This window comes from Aspergillus novofumigatus (assembly GCF_002847465.1).
Source record: "Aspergillus novofumigatus IBT 16806 chromosome Unknown P174scaffold_5, whole genome shotgun sequence".
Lineage (NCBI taxonomy): Eukaryota > Fungi > Ascomycota > Eurotiomycetes > Eurotiales > Aspergillaceae > Aspergillus > Aspergillus novofumigatus.
In genome coordinates this window covers 3,061,243-3,079,843 of record NW_020194278.1, presented here as the reverse complement: position 1 = coordinate 3,079,843, position 18,601 = coordinate 3,061,243, and the positions used below count along the sequence as shown (strand labels likewise).

Below are 18,601 nucleotides of genomic sequence, written 5' to 3'. Positions count from 1 at the left end.
TCGCGGTCACGTTATGGTTATGTCTATATACCGACCTGTACATGTACTGAATATGACAATCAATGACAATCTGCATTTATGAATACAATTCAGTTGGTTGCATCCTTTTCGGGCTGGGTTACCACCTCCGACGAATCGATAGTCATCTTCGGGCCTGTGTACCATTTCCGCGCGAACAGGAAATAATACGTCATGCACGCAACCCACACGAATCCGTTTATCACAATGGTGTAGTTCATCGTTGACGCTGTAGTGTAGCCGTTAGCATAGTCCGTAGACCGCAAAGACAAGACTTACGGGTTGGATTCGGCCCTCCGCTCGGGAACATCGACAGCATCAGCCCAAAGATCAACCACAGGATCGCCACAATGGCAATCGGCCGGCTCAGTTTACCCGTGTAGAACTCGCCCGGCCGGAAGTGCTTCTTGCTCCAGATCACGCGGCAGAGAATCGGGGTTCCCCAGGCGACGTAGTTGCTGGCGACGAACAGGGAGAACAGCGCGTTGGCTGCGATCGAGTTGATCAGGCAGAGCAGGCCGGCAACGATGCACACGGCGACGAACCCGACAATTGCCCGGACCGGCTGGTAGCGGATGCGTTTGCTGATGTGGCGGAAGTAGCCGGAGAAGGGGAGGGCGCCGTCGCGGGAGAACGCCCATGCTTGCCGGGACGCAGCGACGATCTGTTTCATCAGTTATTCTCCTGTTTTACTTTGCAAAGATGCAAGGGGGCTTACCAGACTCAGTCCGACCAGGAATTGAATGACAATCAGCACACCCGTGAACCCGAGAGCTCCCTTCTTGCCGAGAGCGTCATAATAGATCTAGGCCGTCAGTCGCGCCCGAGAGTTTAAAACACGGGGGAAAGATGGAATTGGCTTACCTGCGCCATGGGCTGCCCAAACGTCGAGCCCATCGTCTTACTCACATCCGGGTCCATCGTCGCGGCAATCACGGACAGAACCAGAAACCCCAGGAACGTGGCGCAACCCGAGGACCAGATGATCCCCAGCGGCACCGCCTTGGCCGCATGCAGCGCCTCCTCACTCATATGCACGCATGAGTCGAAGAACCCAATCGACCAGATCGGGGCCAGGAACGACAGGACAAAAGCCCAGCCTGTCGGCCACGTTGTCAGGTTCTCCACGTCCCCGAAGACATACGAGCCCGGGTTGAGCGACTGGCCGCGGCTGATCTTGCCGACGGGAAGCGCGACCACCGTTGCGATTATCATTGCCACGTTGACGAAGATCGAAAACGTTTGGATCTTGTTCATGATCGGCCCGGCGAATACGGCGCACACGGCGTGCACGAGAATCACGCCGACATAAACCCCGTAGATGGTCCCGTTGGACGCGGACCACTCTCCGTCGCGCGAGATCGAGATGCACGCGAGCAGCAGCAGCGAGAGTGTGTCTGTACCGTCAGCGACGACTTCGTCATGCAATGCAGCGGGAGATGGACATACAGTCAACCGAGCACATCCCCCCGATCAACCCAAGGGTGTTGCTGTATCCGACCAAGAAGCTCAACGGGTTCTTGTACTTCTCGCCCGCGAAATAATGTGTCCACCAGTATAGACCGCCGGCCGTAGGCATCGCGGACGCCATATCCGCCTGTTGTCATTAATATGGTGCGCAATCGTAGTCGGCGACATCAGGGACATACCATCGCAAGACCGACAAAGAAGATGAGGATACTGGCGGTAAACCATCCCTACCACTATTAGTCGCGCCCCCCCAAAAAAAGAAAGAGAATAACAAACCCAAACCATCCCAACCGGCCCAGCTGGAAGTGAAAACGCAAGCGTGGACGCGATCGACGGAACCAAACCCATGATACTGAACGCGACCGCAAAGATTTCTAGCGTCGAGTACTGGCGTCGCAGCTCCTGCTTGTAGCCCAATTCCGCTGTTGCAATCAGTATGCTGCGCGTCGGACGCCAAACGTTAAAGATGCGACTTACCCAGGAGCTGCGTGTCGTCGACCACCTCCCGATGGCCACCGACGCCATGGTCAGCGCCGGTGGCATCAACGGTGGTCTGCGAGCGCATCTTCAGGAGCATCTTGGCGTCTCAAGCAGTCTCAAATGACTGCAGAATAGATGATCACCAAGAATGGTGAGGACGAAGACTGAAGAAATTGGGAAGAGCTTCACCCCAGCGGGGACAATGGAGTTATCTGCATCGGGTCGGACCAGGAAACAGGTACCGCGGACTAGATAGCCTAGAGGGACATGGTGTGAGCACTTGCAAAGTCTAAAGACGACTGTCTGCAAGGACATTGGATGTGGCATTGGATGGTGGAAGACCATCACGAAAGGGGGTTATCCTGGAAATTCCGATGGGGAATGGATCGGCAGCCTGGAAAGCGGGAGATGATCGTCGCGGACCACTCAGACGAGATTATGGGGTCTGGATTACGGCCTCCACAGCTTCTGGCTGGCCTTGGATGATGCAGCCCTGCATTTGCGGATACCGCACTTGCCCGCCCCTAGAATCGGTAGTCCACAGACTCCTCTACGTTCTATGGATACTGAATTACTATTTTACTGTGGATTCGATGTTACTCTGTATCGCCGCCACCCCTCCAGTATCGTGGTTCCATGGACCCGGAAGATCTCGAGTTCATCACTCACGGTCGGGTGGCATCTGGTTGGACGCATGCGCCAAGTCCCATGGGCACGCTCATGGTCTGGCCGGCGTCGTCGGAACATCAGAGGGCGTGCACTTGGGCTGAAGAGGAGTACGGAGTATTGTGCAAATGCAATCATTTCAAGGTGACACTGTGGAGAGACACGGTGTTGGTTCACCTCATTTTATTGATCAATTGAGTTGCCTAGGACGCTAGACCTGCATGTCGCAGGCTGCACCGAATCCTTCTAGGTTCCGTAGTAGCCGTTGTTAGCCAGGGTGCAATCCTGCGATTACCTGAATCGATCTCATCTCCGAGATGTCATTCCTTCCATAGAAATAGAAAATAGAGCAGTATTGATATGAAAGCAATGAAATGAGGATGCTCGTGGTGCAGCGACGGCTGTTCTCCAAGGTTTGTGCGTTGTGGAGCGCTGGAGCTGGTGTGGATTCTGGATTGCGGGCGTGTGCCGAGAGCGCCGGCTTATGGTGTCCGTAGTCCGTACTCGAGAGTCGAGTCAAGATAGGTGTGGTGAATATGGCTAGGATGGTAGATAGGTGATAGTAAGAATAGATCACTGAATGTTGATGCTTCCAGAAGATGAATAGTGAGCATTATCTTCCACGCCATCATTAGGCAAGTGATCAGCAACACCTAAGGATATACTGCACCCCTGAAAACAACTCATTTGCAGTACGAATTTGGCGATAGGATCGCAATATCAATCTAGCTCTACTGTATGCCTTCTAATTGGACATTTCTCTGCGAATCAGGCCTGTTCAGAATCGAATGCTTTCCTCAAAAATGAGATTGTAGTGACCGTCTAACCTGCTAGATTAGGTAAAGAGGGATTTCGCCATTCCTAGACACGAGGGAGTTCGCTTAGCGTGCTCTATTGTCGCTTTTCAATGCTGATGGCTGACTGATCCAACCACTTCACACTGAATACATTTCTCTTACTGCTACCTTCATCTGTCCAGCTGAACTACCCCGCATCAATATGTGATTTATCGTCAACCTATCCCAGCAACTAGACCTGTTCCGCTCCGCTGACCGGTCCACTAGGTCGATTTACATCTCGAGGCGAATTGTTCCGCACTCCAGCGGTCGAATCCGAAAAGGCTGTTGAGTCCCGGCCATATTCGTCGAACGATCCATGTCCGCGCCTAGCCTCCCACTCGTCAAAGTCCTGCCCCGGGTTGACGGATTCGTATTTGAACATCCTGAGGAAGGCGTAGAATCCGCAGGCCAGCAGAGACCCGAGCAGTGGTCCGACCCAATAGATCCAGTGATAACCAGGGAAGCTTCGGTTGATCACGTCTGGGCCGAGCGAGCGCGCGGGATTCAGCGAGCCGCCGGTATAGTAGTCACCTGTTTTCATTACCCTCAGCAATCGAGGTGGATTGGGGGACCCCATACCGATCATTTCCGTGACAAAGAACGTCAGACCGATACCGACCGGCGCGAGGAAAGTGGATTTGTGCTTCACGACGGCCAGCATGATGATGACGAACACCAGTTGCGCTGTGAGGAACATCTCGATGAAGAGGCCCTGAGAGATGGAGGCCCCTCCACCCAGTCGAGTTCCGACGTTGAGGTCACCCGGGAACAGAGCGCTGACGACGCCTGCGGCTGCGATGCCGCCTACAAGCTGTGCAGCGAAGACGAAGACGCCCCGAAGGGGCGGCATGCCTCCGACCAGGCATAGTGCCAAGGAGACCTGTTCTGTCAGATTGAGCTGCAAATGTTGTATGGTTGGAGACTTACTACAGGGTTGAAGAGACCTCCCGTTACCCGATAAAAGGCCCAGATGTTGACTGTCAAGGAGAAGCCGAACGATAAGGCGGAATAAAGAAGGTTGGAGGTGTTGGGAGGGGCACCGGCTACCGGCTTGGGTGTATTGGAAACCTGAGTTCCTGCAAAAGAGAAGAACAGGAAGAGGAACGTGCCGACAAACTCTCCCACCACAGCAATCAGATTATTTCGAGCACTGTCCGCCAGACCCAGCATGGGAAGCTGAGTCTGACTGCGCCTGACGACACGCCGGTCCTCTCCATTACGTTTACCGAACCGCATTGTATCTTGCTTGATATGGTCGAAGAACAGAATACTGGTTTCTGACCGTGCGATCGACGTTAATGTAGTAGCGACTCCCATTTCTTATATCCGCGACAGGACATGTCCTAACTTTGTTATGTCGATTACGACATGTACAATATCATGACTATTTTCGGCGTGTCCGTTGAGCTTGTCCTTGGTGTTCTTACACTTACTCTCCAATCTTTGGGTCACGTCGGGAAAGTCGCCATTTCCGGCCATCTGGGGTACCATCATGAGATATTACTAGCTACGATGGTCAATGGACACGAACGAGGATCCAGAAGAGTCAGTAAAGTTACAATGGTCGATCAAGGCCCAGACATCGGTTGGCTCAATCAATCCCCGAACACCAGTCCGCACTTGATAGTGGTCAACGCGAGAGCGGATAGTATTCACGCAGTTGACAGTTTTGAAATCGCGCACTGCCAGTCAATATCGTTATTTACTCTCTGGATGATTTGCTTTGCATTTCATTCCCATGATTTTGATAGTATTTTTTTGTTGCAAGTCATGGCTCTCACTTTCGTGCCACGCATCAGCATAAACAACATAAAGGAGGCTGAGTAATTGTGCACATTATGCTTAATCGAGGTATGTAGTCTCGCGTACGGCGGACTATTTCTACCCTTGTGGACTTTTGGTATTTAACATTTCAAATTGCAGGAATTATTTGACCTAAACTAATTAATCTTCTGTATACTGCAATGTCATGAATTCGACACCGAACCAAGTAGAAGGGGAAAAGGAGGGGAAAGCGTGCTCCGGTCCGGGGCTGGGGAAATAAGGGACCTGGAGTTCGACTCTAGGATACACTTTTATATCTAGACGCATCATTTTCGGCTCCATCTCAGAATTTCTATGGCTTCTACTGCTCTGTCTCTGAAACACTTTCTAAAACTGCCGCGCTCAAACGCTGGTTTAATTCAGGGTTGGGGGATCGTCAACTACAGAGATGCCAACACAGTGCTGTAAGGTAGCCAATGGCGGCCTGATATCGGCTGGTATGGAGATCATTTCTGAGCTGTCAGCCTGAGTGGGTCTTTCCACGAACTTGTCAGATTGCCGGCTGTTGCTCAATGCTTGACTTGTGGTCTACAGGGTTTTAACTACAATAACCACAAAGGCTGCCATGCCGATCTGCTAATCAGGTCCTGCGAACTCCGCTCATAGAATTGCTGGAAGAGACTCGTGCCGTTGAAATTCTTGCAATTCTCACCAGCAAGGCAAAATAATTCAGCAGTGTGACACAGCGACACTTAGGGACATGGGCCAAGGCTGCAGTGTGACCAGCCTGCATTTACTCCGCAGAGTGGCTGTCGTGCCGGCAGTGTCCTGAAAGGTACGCAGAACTCAACTCCACCCCCAAGACTCATCACGAGGAGATATTACTTTTGCTGATGAACTGGGGAAAATGATTAGGAGACAACAATTCACTCCATCTAGACTCATACCTGCCCTGCTGTTACTTGGCTCTTGTTCTCTTTGATGAACACACGTGGACTACTGATTTCGAGCCCTTAATGGTACGCATACCAGCAACATATTTGGGTATCGCACAAGCTCTAGACCATGTGCTGCAATACAGCAGTTATCTGCTGTTGCCCGCGTCATTGAAGCGGTTTAACCGTCCAACAATAGCCCGCGGCCAGGCCAACATCATTTGGGAACAGTACAGTCCCAACTGGGGTAGCTGTTAATTGGGCACTGGTCGCCATAGTGATGTTCGGCTAGAACTAAAAGACATAAGGGTATGCTTAGTCCGTTCTTGCACTATCCCATGTCCAATCACTCGAGAATCTTGCGTATGGGAGTTCGCCCCTGAAACTGCATTCCTGGGGCAATGAAACCCAGTAAATATGCGCCTCGCGGTTTCAGACTTTCTGGCCGCCAGTCTAGGCGATTGACAGCAAGTCCCAGGTTCACGTAAGACCTATTTATAGTCTCGATTCTCTTCCCCTTCTCGATCTGCCATCACATACCAACTTGTTATTCATGGCTGACAATCATGCCATTCAAGCAGCATAGTGGGAGAATCTACCGCATCACAAGACTCCTTGTCTTTCACCTGGTTTTCATATTAACTGCGTGCCCACGGCAAAGTTCTGCCGCTGCGGATGTATTCATCTTTCCCCCACAGAATGGTTACACCGGCGAGTACATATCGAATCTAGCATTTACTGTCGGGCAATCAATCGACATCAAGTGGAAAAGCGGCTGCGACCAGTCCATTCAGTTTTGGTTGATGAAGGATTTCAATGGTGGCGACTGTCAGTTTCAGCGTGATGCGCTGTGTAGTCAAATCGCAGGTGAGACTGTTCTGCCCCTCACCCGGATCTCGGCCAGCTGTTGACATGCAGCAGACACTCCCAACAATGGCTCCATAGCATGGAATGTCACTTTCATGGGACTTGCAGGCCCCGGCGTCTACTACATATATGGGTTATGTAGCGACCCAGGCTCGACCCGTTTCAGCTGTCACTATTTCAATGTTACGTCGAAGCAAGTTTCAAGCTCGACGACAGCCCCCAAAACCACAGCCTCTATCCCAGCGTCAACGACGCAGAGCAGTCTTCTAGACTCTATAACGCCGACATCGACATCGACATCGACAGCGCCCGCACTCGTGGTAGAGACGCCAAAGTCAACGACCCCAGTAGGCGCTATCGTCGGCGGGGTGATTGGGGGTCTTTTAATTATAGGGTTGACGCTTATTGTTGGAACTATATTACTGAGGAAAAGAGCATCATCTCATCCAGGCGGACGTATGCGCGAGACATGGGCAGGGAAGGCTGAGCTTCCAGAAGCAACACATCTCGAGGATCATGAGCTACCTTGTCCCGATTCAATCCCAGAAGCAATGAATCACGACTATGGACAACAAAGCTCAGGAAGTCAGCGGCCCGCTCCGATTGAGTTACCGTCTTGACACGTCAAGGCCTTGATTTCTCATGTATTTTATGGCTACCTAGACGCTAGGTTAGTATACCTTTGTACATACAAGATGTTTGATAGCCATGACTTTGCTTCACTTGGTACCTAGCTACCCAGGATATTGAAGACGCTAAGCTCGGTTTGGAAACAAGGGCGAAAAAAGGACGAGCACCACGGCACTTAGCGTTCTTCGGCTTCCACAGCCGTACCAGAATATTTTGTGCGCCGTACTCGGGGGACCGAGAAATTGCCGAGTCTCCGATCCGAAAAATCTTCGCGCCGGGATCTTGCTCGCAAGTGGCCTGACGTTACGGAGTAGGCTATTCGGGTTTTAATTGTTAAGTAACGGCAATTAACTGTGTAGACCAATTAAAAACGAGGTAAAATAGGTGAAGCTTGAAGTATGGGGTGATGGATACGGAGTGGCATGGATGTAGACCATCTGGAGTCTGGAGAATGCTCGTGCACTTGAGCAGTGCCGTGCAGGCTCACCTACCGACAATTGGAATACTAGTATCTTCCTGATGATGTTGATAAAAAGGATCGACAGCTCTTTGATAGCTGGTAGTGAAACTGTCGTTGGTGGAGTCTGTTTGCTTATCTATTCCTGCACGCTGATTCCTCCGTTCCTGACCCTGAGTCTGCATGTTTCTGACCTCTCACCAAAGCCTCCGCGGAGATATCTTCGCCATCACACTCGGCTGCGGAACCAAACAACCAAAAAAGAAAAAAAAGAAAGAAAAATTTGCATATGGCACGACTCAGGGGCTAACAAGTAGCGCTGTGTATAAATACTGCATTCTTGGGCGTTGACCATACACTTGATAGTCCTCAAATATTCAGTTTCCAGCTGTTAAACCACTCATTGCCATCATCATGCCTCTAACACCGGAACAAGTTCAAATCATCAAGGCCACCGTGCCTGTGCTTACAGAGCATGGAACAACCATCACCACGGTGTTCTACAAAAACATGCTGACTGCTCATCCCGAGTTGAATAATGTCTTCAACACCGCCCACCAGGTCAGCGGCCACCAACCTCGTGCTCTGGCCGGCGCTCTCTTCGCCTATGCCTCCAACATCGACAACCTGGGCGCTCTGGGACCCGCCGTCGAGCTCATCTGCCACAAACACGCCTCGCTATACATCAAGCCTGACGACTACAAGATTGTCGGCAAATTCCTGCTCGAAGCAATGGGCCAGGTCCTCGGTGACGCCCTCACCCCGGAGATCCTCGACGCCTGGGCCACCGCCTACTGGCAATTGGCCGACCTCATGATCGGCCGCGAAGCCCAGCTTTACGAGCAAGCTGAAGGCTGGACCGACTTCCGCGACTTTGTCATCGCGCAGAAAGTCCCGAATCCTCGGAAATCACCTCCTTCTACCTGAAGCCGGTGGACGGCAAGCCTCTGCCCGCCTTCCGGCCGGGACAGTACATCTCTGTGCAGATCCACGTCCCTGAGCTTAACTACTTTCAGGCGCGCCAGTACTCTCTCAGCGACATGCCCCGGTCAGATTACTACCGCATCAGCGTGAAGAAGGAGCCTGGACTGAACCCGCCGAGCCCGGCGCAAAGGCGCATCCGGGCTATGTATCGAACATCCTGCACGAGTTTATCAACGAGGGCGACACCATCAAGGTCTCCCATCCATACGGCGATTTTTTCCTGTCTGACGCCAAGGCCGCTAACCCCGTTGTCCTCATCTCCGCCGGCGTCGGTCTAACCCCCATGACGTCCATTCTCAACACTCTGACCTCAGAGTCCCCAGAGCGCAAGGTTAGCTTCATTCACGGCGCTAGAAACTCCCAAGCGCGTGCGTTCAAGAACCACATCACCTCTCTGGAGCAGAAGCTGTCCAATCTCACATCCACCTTTTTCACCAGCCACCCCACAGAAGAGGACAAGCAGGGCGAGGATTACCAGTACCGCGGCCGTGTGGATCTGAGCAAGTTGGATGACAGCCGGGATTTGTTCCTGGATGATGCTACGACGGAGTACTACATCTGCGGACCCGACACGTTCATGACTGATATGCTGAATGTTCTCAAGTCCAAGGGGGTCAGCGAGGGCCGGGTGAAGCTGGAGCTGTTCGGAACTGGCGGTGTTCCTCATTGATTTCGTTTAATACCTCAAGCATTGCATGTACATAGATAGATCATCGCTACTCACGAATTACGACTTAGATAACTTGCATCAATATCTAAATGTTTTCGACATATATGACATCATCCGCAGCAGAATATTCAGCGGAATACATATTCCGCTACAAACACAATGCAACAAAACAATATAAAAGCCTCTCACTCTTCTCAGCCCCATCTATACACACCAGAATACAACAAATATCAAAATGTCCCACCTAACCTACTACAACTACGACGGCGTCGGCAAAGCCAACCAATCCAAATTCAAATACAGCCAAGCCGTCCGCGTCGGCGACCGCATCGAATGCGCCGGACAGGGTATTTCCTCCTCCCTTCCCGCCCTTCCCCCATACCAATCCTCATTACCAGTACTGATGAATGCAAAGGAGGCTGGGACCCAACCACAGGAACCATCCCGCGCGAAATCAACGCACAAATCGACCAAGCCTTCGCGAACGTGGACATGAACCTACGGAACGCAGGCGGCGCGGGCTGGAGCCAGGTATACCGGGTGAACTCGTACCATGTGCCGATCAACAACGAGGCGCTGGAGGCGATGGTGCGGAATTTCCGCAAGTGGGTTCCGGGGCATGAGCCGATTTGGACGTGTGTGGGGTGACGCGGTTGGGGGAGGATGATATGAGGGTCGAGATTGAGGTTGTGGCGCATGTACCAGAGTGATACCAGTGGAATTCTATTCTGATGATGAAATGAGAGAATGACGTTGTGTATTGGTTAAGTAGGAATAAGTGGTGAAGGGTGAATGGTGATACTGGATGGGACATTTTTGATTAATAATGCGGAGTTTATTTGGTCGTCACGACATTGAGAATTTGGCATCCACGGACAAAAGTAATCTTATCAATTGATAGGTATGGTTGGTGAAAATGCCACCGGCTGAGAAGAAACAATCCCGAGGGAAATATACTACCAAAGCATGCGAGGAGTGTCGTCGTCGGCGAGCAAAGGTATGCCATGCATTAGTTTCTCCTTATCTGACGTTCTGACGTTCTGACGTTCTGACGTGCAACTGTGCAAGTGCGACGGGAAAAAACCATCATGCTCCCGTTGTCTGCAATGGAGTATCTCCTGTCAATACTCCTCCAATGAGGATGGCAGACGTCCTGCATCCAAGTCCTACGTTGATTTGCTTCGTCAGCGTATTCAATTCCTCGAGGACTTGCTGGCCAAACACGGACTTGACCCAGACGCGGAGAGGTCCCTTGGAGAGGATGCTGCAGAAGTTTCATCATATATGGAGGCTCTATGCGATCAATTCAAGGGACGTCTTGCGCTAGACGAATCTCTTAATTTCGACGACGATGGCGAGATGCGGTTCTTTGGGCCGACGAGTGGCCGTCTCCAGTTCGCTGCTCACGGTGCCTCGCCAGAGAAAGAATCGAACGCACGCGTTGAACCTGAGCCCTTTGGATCAAGGGCATACGACGCTTTCATTCCTACAGAGCTTGAAAGCCACTTGATCGATCTGTACTTTACCTGGGAGCAACCATGGTACCAGATCGTGGATGAGGATCTCTTCCGCGGCAGCATGGCACACAGAGATCGCTATTTCACTCCCCTGCTTCTGTACAGCATTCTCGCCATGGGGTCACGGTTCTCTGACCGCGTTGAAACCCGTACCGACGCAAACGATCCCAACACGGCCGGCCGCTTCTTCTTCGAACAGGCCAAGACTCTACTGCACCGTGAAATGGAACGGCCGAGCCTGACGACTATCCAGGCATTAGGCCTTATTGGGATGTTTTATATTGTGAGTTGCTAGCAAGCCTTACTAGATGAAGTCTTGCTCAAGTTATTCTGTAGGCAACCGGCGCCGATGCAGCCGGCTGGCTACACCACGGCATGGCGAACAGGCTGAGTCTTGACATGGGACTCAACCTGGACCCGGCTGCATTCGAAGGAGCCGTGAGTATGTCGCCTAAGGAAATCCAGCTCCGACGACAGATCTACTGGACTCTATACTGCCACGACAAGCTTGCTGCGAGCTATACAGGGCGCGTCTGCTCCATGCTGGTTCGTCCTTCGTCCTTCGTTCTGTCTGAAATACCACGGCACCACTAATACTTAGACCTAGGACGTCCAAGGCGCCGTCAACCTTCCCAGTCATGCAGAGACATCATCTCCCCGACAGCAGGCCATTCTCTCTCTCCAGATAGCCTTAATCCGTATCTGCCAAATCTACGAGAGGATCTTCATGTCCTTGTACGTCCTCCCACCACAACATAGCAACAAGACTGACAACAGCAGGTGGGCCCCTAAACCCGCCCTCAACCAACACCAACGACCCGCATTCCTCAAATCCTGTCTTCTGGACCTAAAAACCTGGTTCTACGATCTCCCTCCAGCTCTCCGGACCGACCAGCCAAATCATCTCCCGCACGCATACACCTTGCACATGGTCTACCACACTGCTAGGATTCTCCTAGCCAAACCGTTCACAGTAAGGCACCAGTCTGTCTCCAGCGACGCAGACACCAAGTCAGGAGGACAGACACAAACACAAGCGCAATCCGTCTCCACCGACTCCGCCCGCGCCATCTGCACCATAGCCCAGAAATACCGCCAGCACTTTGGGAGTTTCCATCTCAGCCCTATAACCGCGACGCATTGCACGCTCTCGGCGGCAACGGTGTTACTCGAGGACATCGATGGCGACGTAGCTCCCTCGCAGAAGACCCGGCTGGAGGTATGTGTCGGTGTTCTCGAGGAACTGGCGCGCTCGTGGCAGCCCGCACGACATATTGGGAATAATCTGCGGCGGTTGCTGAGTGCGAGGTATAACCTGACACTCCCGGGGAGTGATACACAGTGCCCGCCGCAGTCGCAGTCTGGAGATGATCTACTAGCTCCGTCTGCAGGGTTTGATTTTGTGGACGGGGAACCACGGACTTTCTACCTCAGTACGCGGAAGGTCTGCCGTCGACTCTGGGGTTGCCTCCTGCTTTGGACTCCCTACCGGTTGATTACGGGTTGTTTGATATGTTGAATCAAATGAATATGGATAGAATGTGGTAGACAGGGTCGATTCATGCTCTTCATTCTCTGGTGGTTACGACGAAGAAGCTCTCTCGGATTAACCGCAGAGTCAGGATACCCTAACCATAATCTGTATATAAAGGATCCATATTGGATAAGCTCGCCAGACGTATGTTGGCGACGTGCATGACCAGTTCATCTATATACCATGATGAAGAATCTTCCACTTGTACAATAAAAGCTGCCCTCAGTCATGCCATCTCTTATCTCCAATTAGTATCTGGATCATGCTTTTTAAAGCCAAGGAAACCTTAAATCCACGTTGGTAATACGAGCATGCTATGGTGGTGTGCCACTATCGCCAAGCTTCCTCAGCCCAGACGTGACTCACATGAGAACAAGTCATCGTTACATAAACAACTGCAACATATAACCAAATCAATCTCATCCTATATACACCCCGTTTGCCATGCCGCAAAGAAAGTCCAAACAAAAGAATCCCAGACCCCGCCCGTCCCGCCTGAGGATGGTTCCGACGGATGCAGCTGCGGCTGCGAATGCCACGCTCCCCCATCAACAGGGATGCCAATCCACATCCTCTCCGACATCTGTCATCGCAAAGGATGGGATGAACCGGAGTACTCGATGGTAACCCCTGCACTCTCCCTAGCAAATCCAATCAAAACCAAATCAACTCGCTAACAATGACCAAGACACAAACTGCTAATGGCTACCTAGCCACAGTATCCATGCGAAGCACACTATCCAGCGGCGAAAGCATCGTCCTCCCCTTCAAGGCACGGGATAGTCTCCGCGCTGCGTTCACTAATGCAGAGGAGGAGATTGCGAAGAACAATATAGCGGTGTATGTCCTCTTCTGTATAGGTGAGCATAGCTCGGATTTGCCGCGGGGATGGCGGGGGTTGTGGAAGAGGGAGTTTGAGAGGATCCAGACGGCTGATGTTAAGGAGGGGAGGGGTGGATGTATTCGGGGGATTTGTTTCAGGCATACAAACAGCAAGCAGCATCGGCTCCTAGGTGATTAGATTAGGGAGTACCGAGTACGACTTTACATATCATTGGACTAGTGATTTGACTGACATGCATTATATCTTTCAAAGAATTATTTACATTCCCTCAAGTGAAAGATCCCCAGCCACCACCATCAACAAAAGCCACAGCCACTTCCACCATAGGACAAGGCTCTCGTCAATGGAGAGGGCTGCCGCAGACGCGATAGCAGACCATCCATTAGTGTAGTTCACCCACACAAACTGCGAGCCGTTCGTGAACTGGAACCTCGGCTTCGATGGGTCAGAGGTATTCAAAGCGATGGGGGGTATAGTTGCCGTTGGTCGCTTGGCTTCCAGCCAAGTCTGTTGTCATCCACGCGGGAGCCAGAAAACAAGAATGTCACTGTACCAAGGGGGCCCCAGTCAGTGAGAACAAGGCCTCGGCGGTGGTATTGGTGAAATTGACGGTGTATGTGAATGGCGTTGTGGAGTTCCTAACGTGATCATCGGTGGACTGGCCTCGGGCTTCGAGCAACAGAAGGAAAATATGTACCACTGGAACTTTAACTCGTCCGCACAGCCATGATGCCAGGTATAGTTATCCGGCTGTTGAAAGTTAAAGGAATTAGAGGGTGTTCCATTGCCGCGAAAAGTGGACTGGTCTCCTGCAATGCTGTATCCTTTCCCCGCGTGTCCCCAGTCATACTCGACCAGCGTCGCTTTGTTCAAATCAAGAATCGCTTGTGGAATGAAATGATAGTTATAATCATAGTCACATAGGCTTCCCAGTGAGTGGTTCGAGACTGGTGACCGCCGAGGAGATACATAGTACATCGATACTGATCACTTTGCAGGTGACTCGTTTGGGAAAGTGGTTGTCGATGCCGTCTTGACACCGGGAGGACAAATCTCTGCTGCTTCAATTGGAAACCTCGGAATCAATAAGACATGCTCCACTTGGGAAAGTGTCCACTTTCCTCAAGTTCTTTATACCTAGTTCGGTGGTGTCAACAGTCCGTCGGCTCCTAAGAATGCTTGCAATGCTCTGGCACATTTCAGCCCGTCAACAAACAGCAGGGCTCGGAATCAACCCACGGAGATCAGTTCCGGCGTCGATGCATATTCACCCACCGACAATGAGCCGATAATAGGATAGTTTTCATCTACGGTCACAGTCGAGCTCTGGCAATTTTATACTTTGACACCTTGTCCTGATTACAACTGTTTTCTGACTGGGGGTTCAACACGCTGAAACTACACCACAGATTGCCTGATAGCTTTTATCAATGATTTGATTAACAACTGTATAGGGAATCATAACGCTAAAATCAACCAGTTAAGAAGACATTCAATTAGTTCTGCTTATCAGCAGCCATGGCCTCGACATCCCCCGAACGAGGCGTTGTCGTGCCTGACTTGTACATCCCAGTGAGAGTGACCATCTCTCCGCTCAAGAGGTACATGTACCAGTAGTATGTACCTGGTTCGGTTAGCCACTGTCCCTCGACTCGCAAGAGGTGCACCTACCGACAAACAATCCACCTCCAATGATATTCCCCAGCAGGGTTGGAATGATCCCCTTCCAGATGTACAGCCCTACTGTGATCTTGGGCGCACCCAGCCAGATCGCCATCGGGATGAAGGTCATATTGGCGACGACGTGGTCAAAGCCTAGCGATACGAAGGCAAAGGTCGGGAACCAGATACCTACAACCTTGGAGGCGACATCGCGGCCCTGCACACCAAGGAAGCAAGCCAGACAGACAAGCCAGTTGCAGCCTATACCGCGGAGGAAAATATGATGGAAGTCCGGGGTGAGTTGTTTCTTCGTGGCAAAGGCGATGACCTCAGATTTGTAGGGGTCGGCAGCAAAGACGTTGCCATCTTGAGCAGGATGTCAGGACCTGGATAAAAAGTCAAGGGGATTGCAGATGCTTACAGCCAAAGATGATGGCGACAACAAAGAGAGATCCAGCCAGGTTGCCCCAGAAGGTCACGAACCAGTGGAGCAGCATCTTGTACCAGGGCAGTTTGCGTTGGAGTGCAGCAATAGTGGTGAACTACAACAGGTTAAGTATATTCACACAGAGTAGCAGTCTGGGAAAGCATACCATGAAAGATCCAGTGCAGAGGTCAGCTCCCGTTAAGATGATCATACACAAACCATAAGGGAAGACGAGGGCGGATATTGTGCGAATCAAGCCGGGCGCATTTTCTTGAAACCATGCCGTTGTATTGGTACTCAGAGCCGTTCCACAGGCAAAGGCAAGCAGACAACCAGCAGAAAAGGCGCTGAAGAAGACCTTATCAAGGCGCATGTTGCCCTTACTTACTCCGGCATTGGCCACAAACTGGGCGACATCCGCCGGAGCATGGGAGTCAATGCTGACAGTCGTCATGATGGTAAGTGGCCTTGGGCTTAGGGTATGCAAATTTGTTTGAGGACGAAGGAAATGAGGAGAGGGTTGACTGATATACCTTGTATTGGGTACACGGTCCCGGAATCAACCAGACGCCATGGCTTACGCCACTGTTTCCTTATCTCAGATCTGCACCGGGATATCGGGCCCGGAAGTGAATAATCTGGTCTCCTAATCTGTACATACAGAGCTGACAGTAGGCCTAAGCGAACAAAATAAAGTTCCTCCACTCACGCACCTACCGATCAGCCTTGATCCTCTCCATCCGCAACTTGAGATTTCTGGGAGAATTGTGGGAAATAAAGCCAGCCCTTCGCTGACCGGATACCACATCATTTCCCCCTTGGGATGATAAGATCATCTACGGAGCACTGTTTATGCCCACGGCACCAATGGTCTCGCTCCTCTTATCTGCTAAGAAGAGATAAGAGTAACTCTGTTGTTGGTGTTTCTCCGCGGACTCAGATAGTGGTTATGATAAGGGAGGGAGCTGATAAGATAGTGATAGACTGGGACAAACCCTCTTATGTATTGAGCCCCTTCACTGAATTCTCGGCCAATCTTGACTCGACCCTGTCCCGGATCAGCGGTCGAACTTATCTGTACCAGCTATTGGCTTTGCTCCTGGTGGGCCATTTCTCAAAGTTGGGTTCTCTTATAGATAGCCACAACGTTCTTTCATTGGCTGTCAATGTTGTAAAAGTTTACTACCCAGACGCACCAGATGCACAGAAGGACCAAGAAGCTTATTCCAGTATTTGAGAAAAGACTTAGCTAGTACAATGGCAACGATGGCATATCATACACCATTGCTGGCAACAACTTCTGTTTGCCAAGAGATTAACCGTGAACCCGATGACGATCCAAAAGCTTAGAATGTTACTGTCTGGGCTGCCTATGTACAGCTTGTCCCATCCCACTTCCCGTCTCGCTGTCCATTCCTGCGCCTTCAAATGGGACATGGTTTTGGACCCTCCCACCAAGAGTCTCCTCCAGTCGCCTGAATCAGACATACCTCGTCACCCGAAACGGGCTTTCTCTACCCATCTGGGCGAGGTATGCTGGTTCCCTGGTTGCTTGGACAGCAGGACTGGTCAGTATAGGTATTCTCAGGAGCTCTCACCCTGGTAGTGCTGCAGCAATCCACATATTATTATATATCTAATCAAATCAGTCTGTGAGCAGTACGCTTTATCACATCCTTAATCAGTCTTAGCATGGCAGGACGTGTGGCTACATTTATAGGAGCAGCCACTTTAATATAAACATCTACAACAAGGTTTAGCAGAACCGCCCATGCTTAATGCAACATGGATTAATTGTACCATCACACCAGCTTACAGTGGACTATAGCTACAATGTACACTTGGTATTTTTACAATGATTACATGCCACCACTCCCGGGCCCCTTTAAAGTTACACGCACTACATGGATCAAATACTATCTATAGTTTATATCAAATCATTATCTAGGATTGCCCATCGAATCCATAGTATTTTAATATCAAATCATCATCTAGTATCGATATCAAATCATGATCTAGCATTGATATTGAATCATGGTCTAGTATAAATATTGAATCATCATCTAGAATAGTATTCGACATTCCTAATCCAGGGCAGAATTTTCCCTAATATAGGAAATTCTCTCGTCTTGCTGCTCTCGGGCTCATAACCTTACGAAGGAAATGGACTATGAAGCTGCTGGAATTCGTAACTGTCTAGATACGAAAGAGATGCTCGCACGTCTATCTAAGCCAGGCAGATAGCTTCCGGAATAACATCGGGCCGTCTGTACTAGTTGCATCACATGCTTTCTTGCCTTGCCGGTAAGCTTCCACTCAGCAAGATCCTGATCTGACATTGTGCCTCGCTCAGCCTCTGAGAGATTGAAATACGTGTTTTCAACCCATCGTAGGGCCCTCCTGGCCTGGTCACTGAACATGGCGTTGTTGTCATACCTGGTTGTCTTTGCAAGCGTGCGCTGTAAAGTGATCGCTGGTTTACCCCAGGGGTATGTCATTGTATCCTCGTCGATCTTGATGGCGGTAACTCCAAGTTTCTGGAGCGAAGCTGGCCATGCGGTCTCATCAATTCCTTTGTGTATCGGCGCGGAGGCATGATGATGAGTGCTGCGGCACGTCAAGTGGGAGACAGATAACCGCTGTATGTCTTCTTGTAGTCTCATCAAACGTTCGGCTCGGTCGTCAGGTGCCCGTATTGCTTCCGTAGCTGTCGGGGCTGTAGATAATCTATCAACGCCGACGACACCGTCGCGGGCCTTCACTGGCTCGGGGCCAATCTCACTGGCGGTTCTACTGGATCCCTGGGCCTGTTTTCGTCATTGAGATGCACTTGCTTC

General features: G+C 51.0%; 9 protein-coding genes and 1 pseudogene across 10 annotated transcripts; 7 read left to right on the top strand and 3 right to left on the bottom strand.

Moving 5' to 3' along the window:
- Nucleotides 1-89: 89 nt before the first annotated feature.
- Nucleotides 90-2,235, bottom strand: P174DRAFT_513783 (putative GABA permease (Uga4); the record flags this gene model as incomplete). Its single annotated transcript, XM_024832012.1, has 8 exons — nt 1,966-2,235; nt 1,765-1,910; nt 1,668-1,715; nt 1,468-1,615; nt 883-1,415; nt 737-823; nt 298-682; nt 90-247 (listed from the first exon to the last, which is right to left on the bottom strand). Exons 1-8 carry the CDS (start codon nt 2,063-2,065, stop codon nt 90-92), a joined length of 1,605 nt encoding a protein of 534 aa, XP_024681994.1. The 5' UTR covers nt 2,066-2,235.
- A 1,428-nt stretch (nt 2,236-3,663) lies between these two features.
- On the bottom strand, nt 3,664-4,709 carry P174DRAFT_373103 (aquaporin; the record flags this gene model as incomplete). The annotated part of the gene is made up of 3 exons (XM_024822476.1): nt 3,664-4,004; nt 4,053-4,353; nt 4,401-4,709. 3 exons carry the CDS (start codon nt 4,707-4,709, stop codon nt 3,664-3,666), a joined length of 951 nt encoding a protein of 316 aa, XP_024681993.1.
- A 1,437-nt stretch (nt 4,710-6,146) lies between these two features.
- Nucleotides 6,147-6,824, top strand: P174DRAFT_443271 (uncharacterized protein). Its single transcript, XM_024827783.1, has 2 exons — nt 6,147-6,481; nt 6,754-6,824. The coding sequence occupies exon 1, from the start codon at nt 6,254-6,256 to the stop codon at nt 6,428-6,430; it is 177 nt and encodes a 58-aa protein (XP_024681992.1). The 5' UTR covers nt 6,147-6,253; the 3' UTR covers nt 6,431-6,481; nt 6,754-6,824.
- Nucleotides 6,739-7,659, top strand: P174DRAFT_422399 (uncharacterized protein; the record flags this gene model as incomplete). Its single annotated transcript, XM_024825035.1, has 2 exons — nt 6,739-7,039; nt 7,094-7,659. The coding sequence occupies 2 exons, from the start codon at nt 6,739-6,741 to the stop codon at nt 7,657-7,659; spliced, it is 867 nt and encodes a 288-aa protein (XP_024681991.1).
- An 881-nt stretch (nt 7,660-8,540) lies between these two features.
- Nucleotides 8,541-9,780, top strand: fhpA (flavohemoprotein; the record flags this gene model as incomplete). Its single annotated transcript, XM_024825765.1, has 2 exons — nt 8,541-9,017; nt 9,196-9,780. The coding sequence occupies 2 exons, from the start codon at nt 8,541-8,543 to the stop codon at nt 9,778-9,780; spliced, it is 1,062 nt and encodes a 353-aa protein (XP_024681990.1).
- A 235-nt stretch (nt 9,781-10,015) lies between these two features.
- P174DRAFT_461818 (RidA family protein) lies at nt 10,016-10,490 on the top strand (the record flags this gene model as incomplete). The annotated part of the gene is made up of 3 exons (XM_024830050.1): nt 10,016-10,127; nt 10,196-10,419; nt 10,443-10,490. The coding sequence occupies 3 exons, from the start codon at nt 10,016-10,018 to the stop codon at nt 10,488-10,490; spliced, it is 384 nt and encodes a 127-aa protein (XP_024681989.1).
- A 206-nt stretch (nt 10,491-10,696) lies between these two features.
- Nucleotides 10,697-12,845, top strand: P174DRAFT_461817 (Zn(II)2Cys6 transcription factor; the record flags this gene model as incomplete). Its single annotated transcript, XM_024830049.1, has 6 exons — nt 10,697-10,777; nt 10,849-11,580; nt 11,634-11,843; nt 11,905-12,032; nt 12,078-12,699; nt 12,732-12,845. The coding sequence occupies 6 exons, from the start codon at nt 10,697-10,699 to the stop codon at nt 12,843-12,845; spliced, it is 1,887 nt and encodes a 628-aa protein (XP_024681988.1).
- A 441-nt stretch (nt 12,846-13,286) lies between these two features.
- P174DRAFT_443266 (uncharacterized protein) lies at nt 13,287-13,944 on the top strand (the record flags this gene model as incomplete). Its single annotated transcript, XM_024827782.1, has 3 exons — nt 13,287-13,454; nt 13,520-13,784; nt 13,829-13,944. Coding segments are annotated over 3 exons (453 nt in total), but the record flags the coding sequence as incomplete, so codon positions are not given.
- Nucleotides 13,945-15,171: 1,227 nt separating this feature from the next.
- Nucleotides 15,172-16,566, bottom strand: P174DRAFT_452590 (putative formate/nitrite transporter; the record flags this gene model as incomplete). The annotated part of the gene is made up of 4 exons (XM_024829094.1): nt 15,931-16,566; nt 15,759-15,879; nt 15,347-15,703; nt 15,172-15,299 (listed from the first exon to the last, which is right to left on the bottom strand). The coding sequence occupies exons 1-4, from the start codon at nt 16,216-16,218 to the stop codon at nt 15,172-15,174; spliced, it is 894 nt and encodes a 297-aa protein (XP_024681986.1). The 5' UTR covers nt 16,219-16,566.
- Nucleotides 16,567-17,105: 539 nt separating this feature from the next.
- Nucleotides 17,106-17,439, top strand: P174DRAFT_490393 (annotated as a pseudogene; the record flags this gene model as incomplete). The annotated part of the gene is made up of 1 exon: nt 17,106-17,439. A coding segment is annotated over one exon (299 nt), but the record flags the coding sequence as incomplete, so codon positions are not given.
- Between the last annotated feature and the right edge of the window lie 1,162 nt (nt 17,440-18,601).

Bases quoted from the DNA above. Each gene is read 5' to 3' on its own strand.
- P174DRAFT_443271 (XM_024827783.1), top strand. From the start codon at position 6,254: ATGGTACGCATACCAGCAACATATTTGGGTATCGCACAAGCTCTAGAC.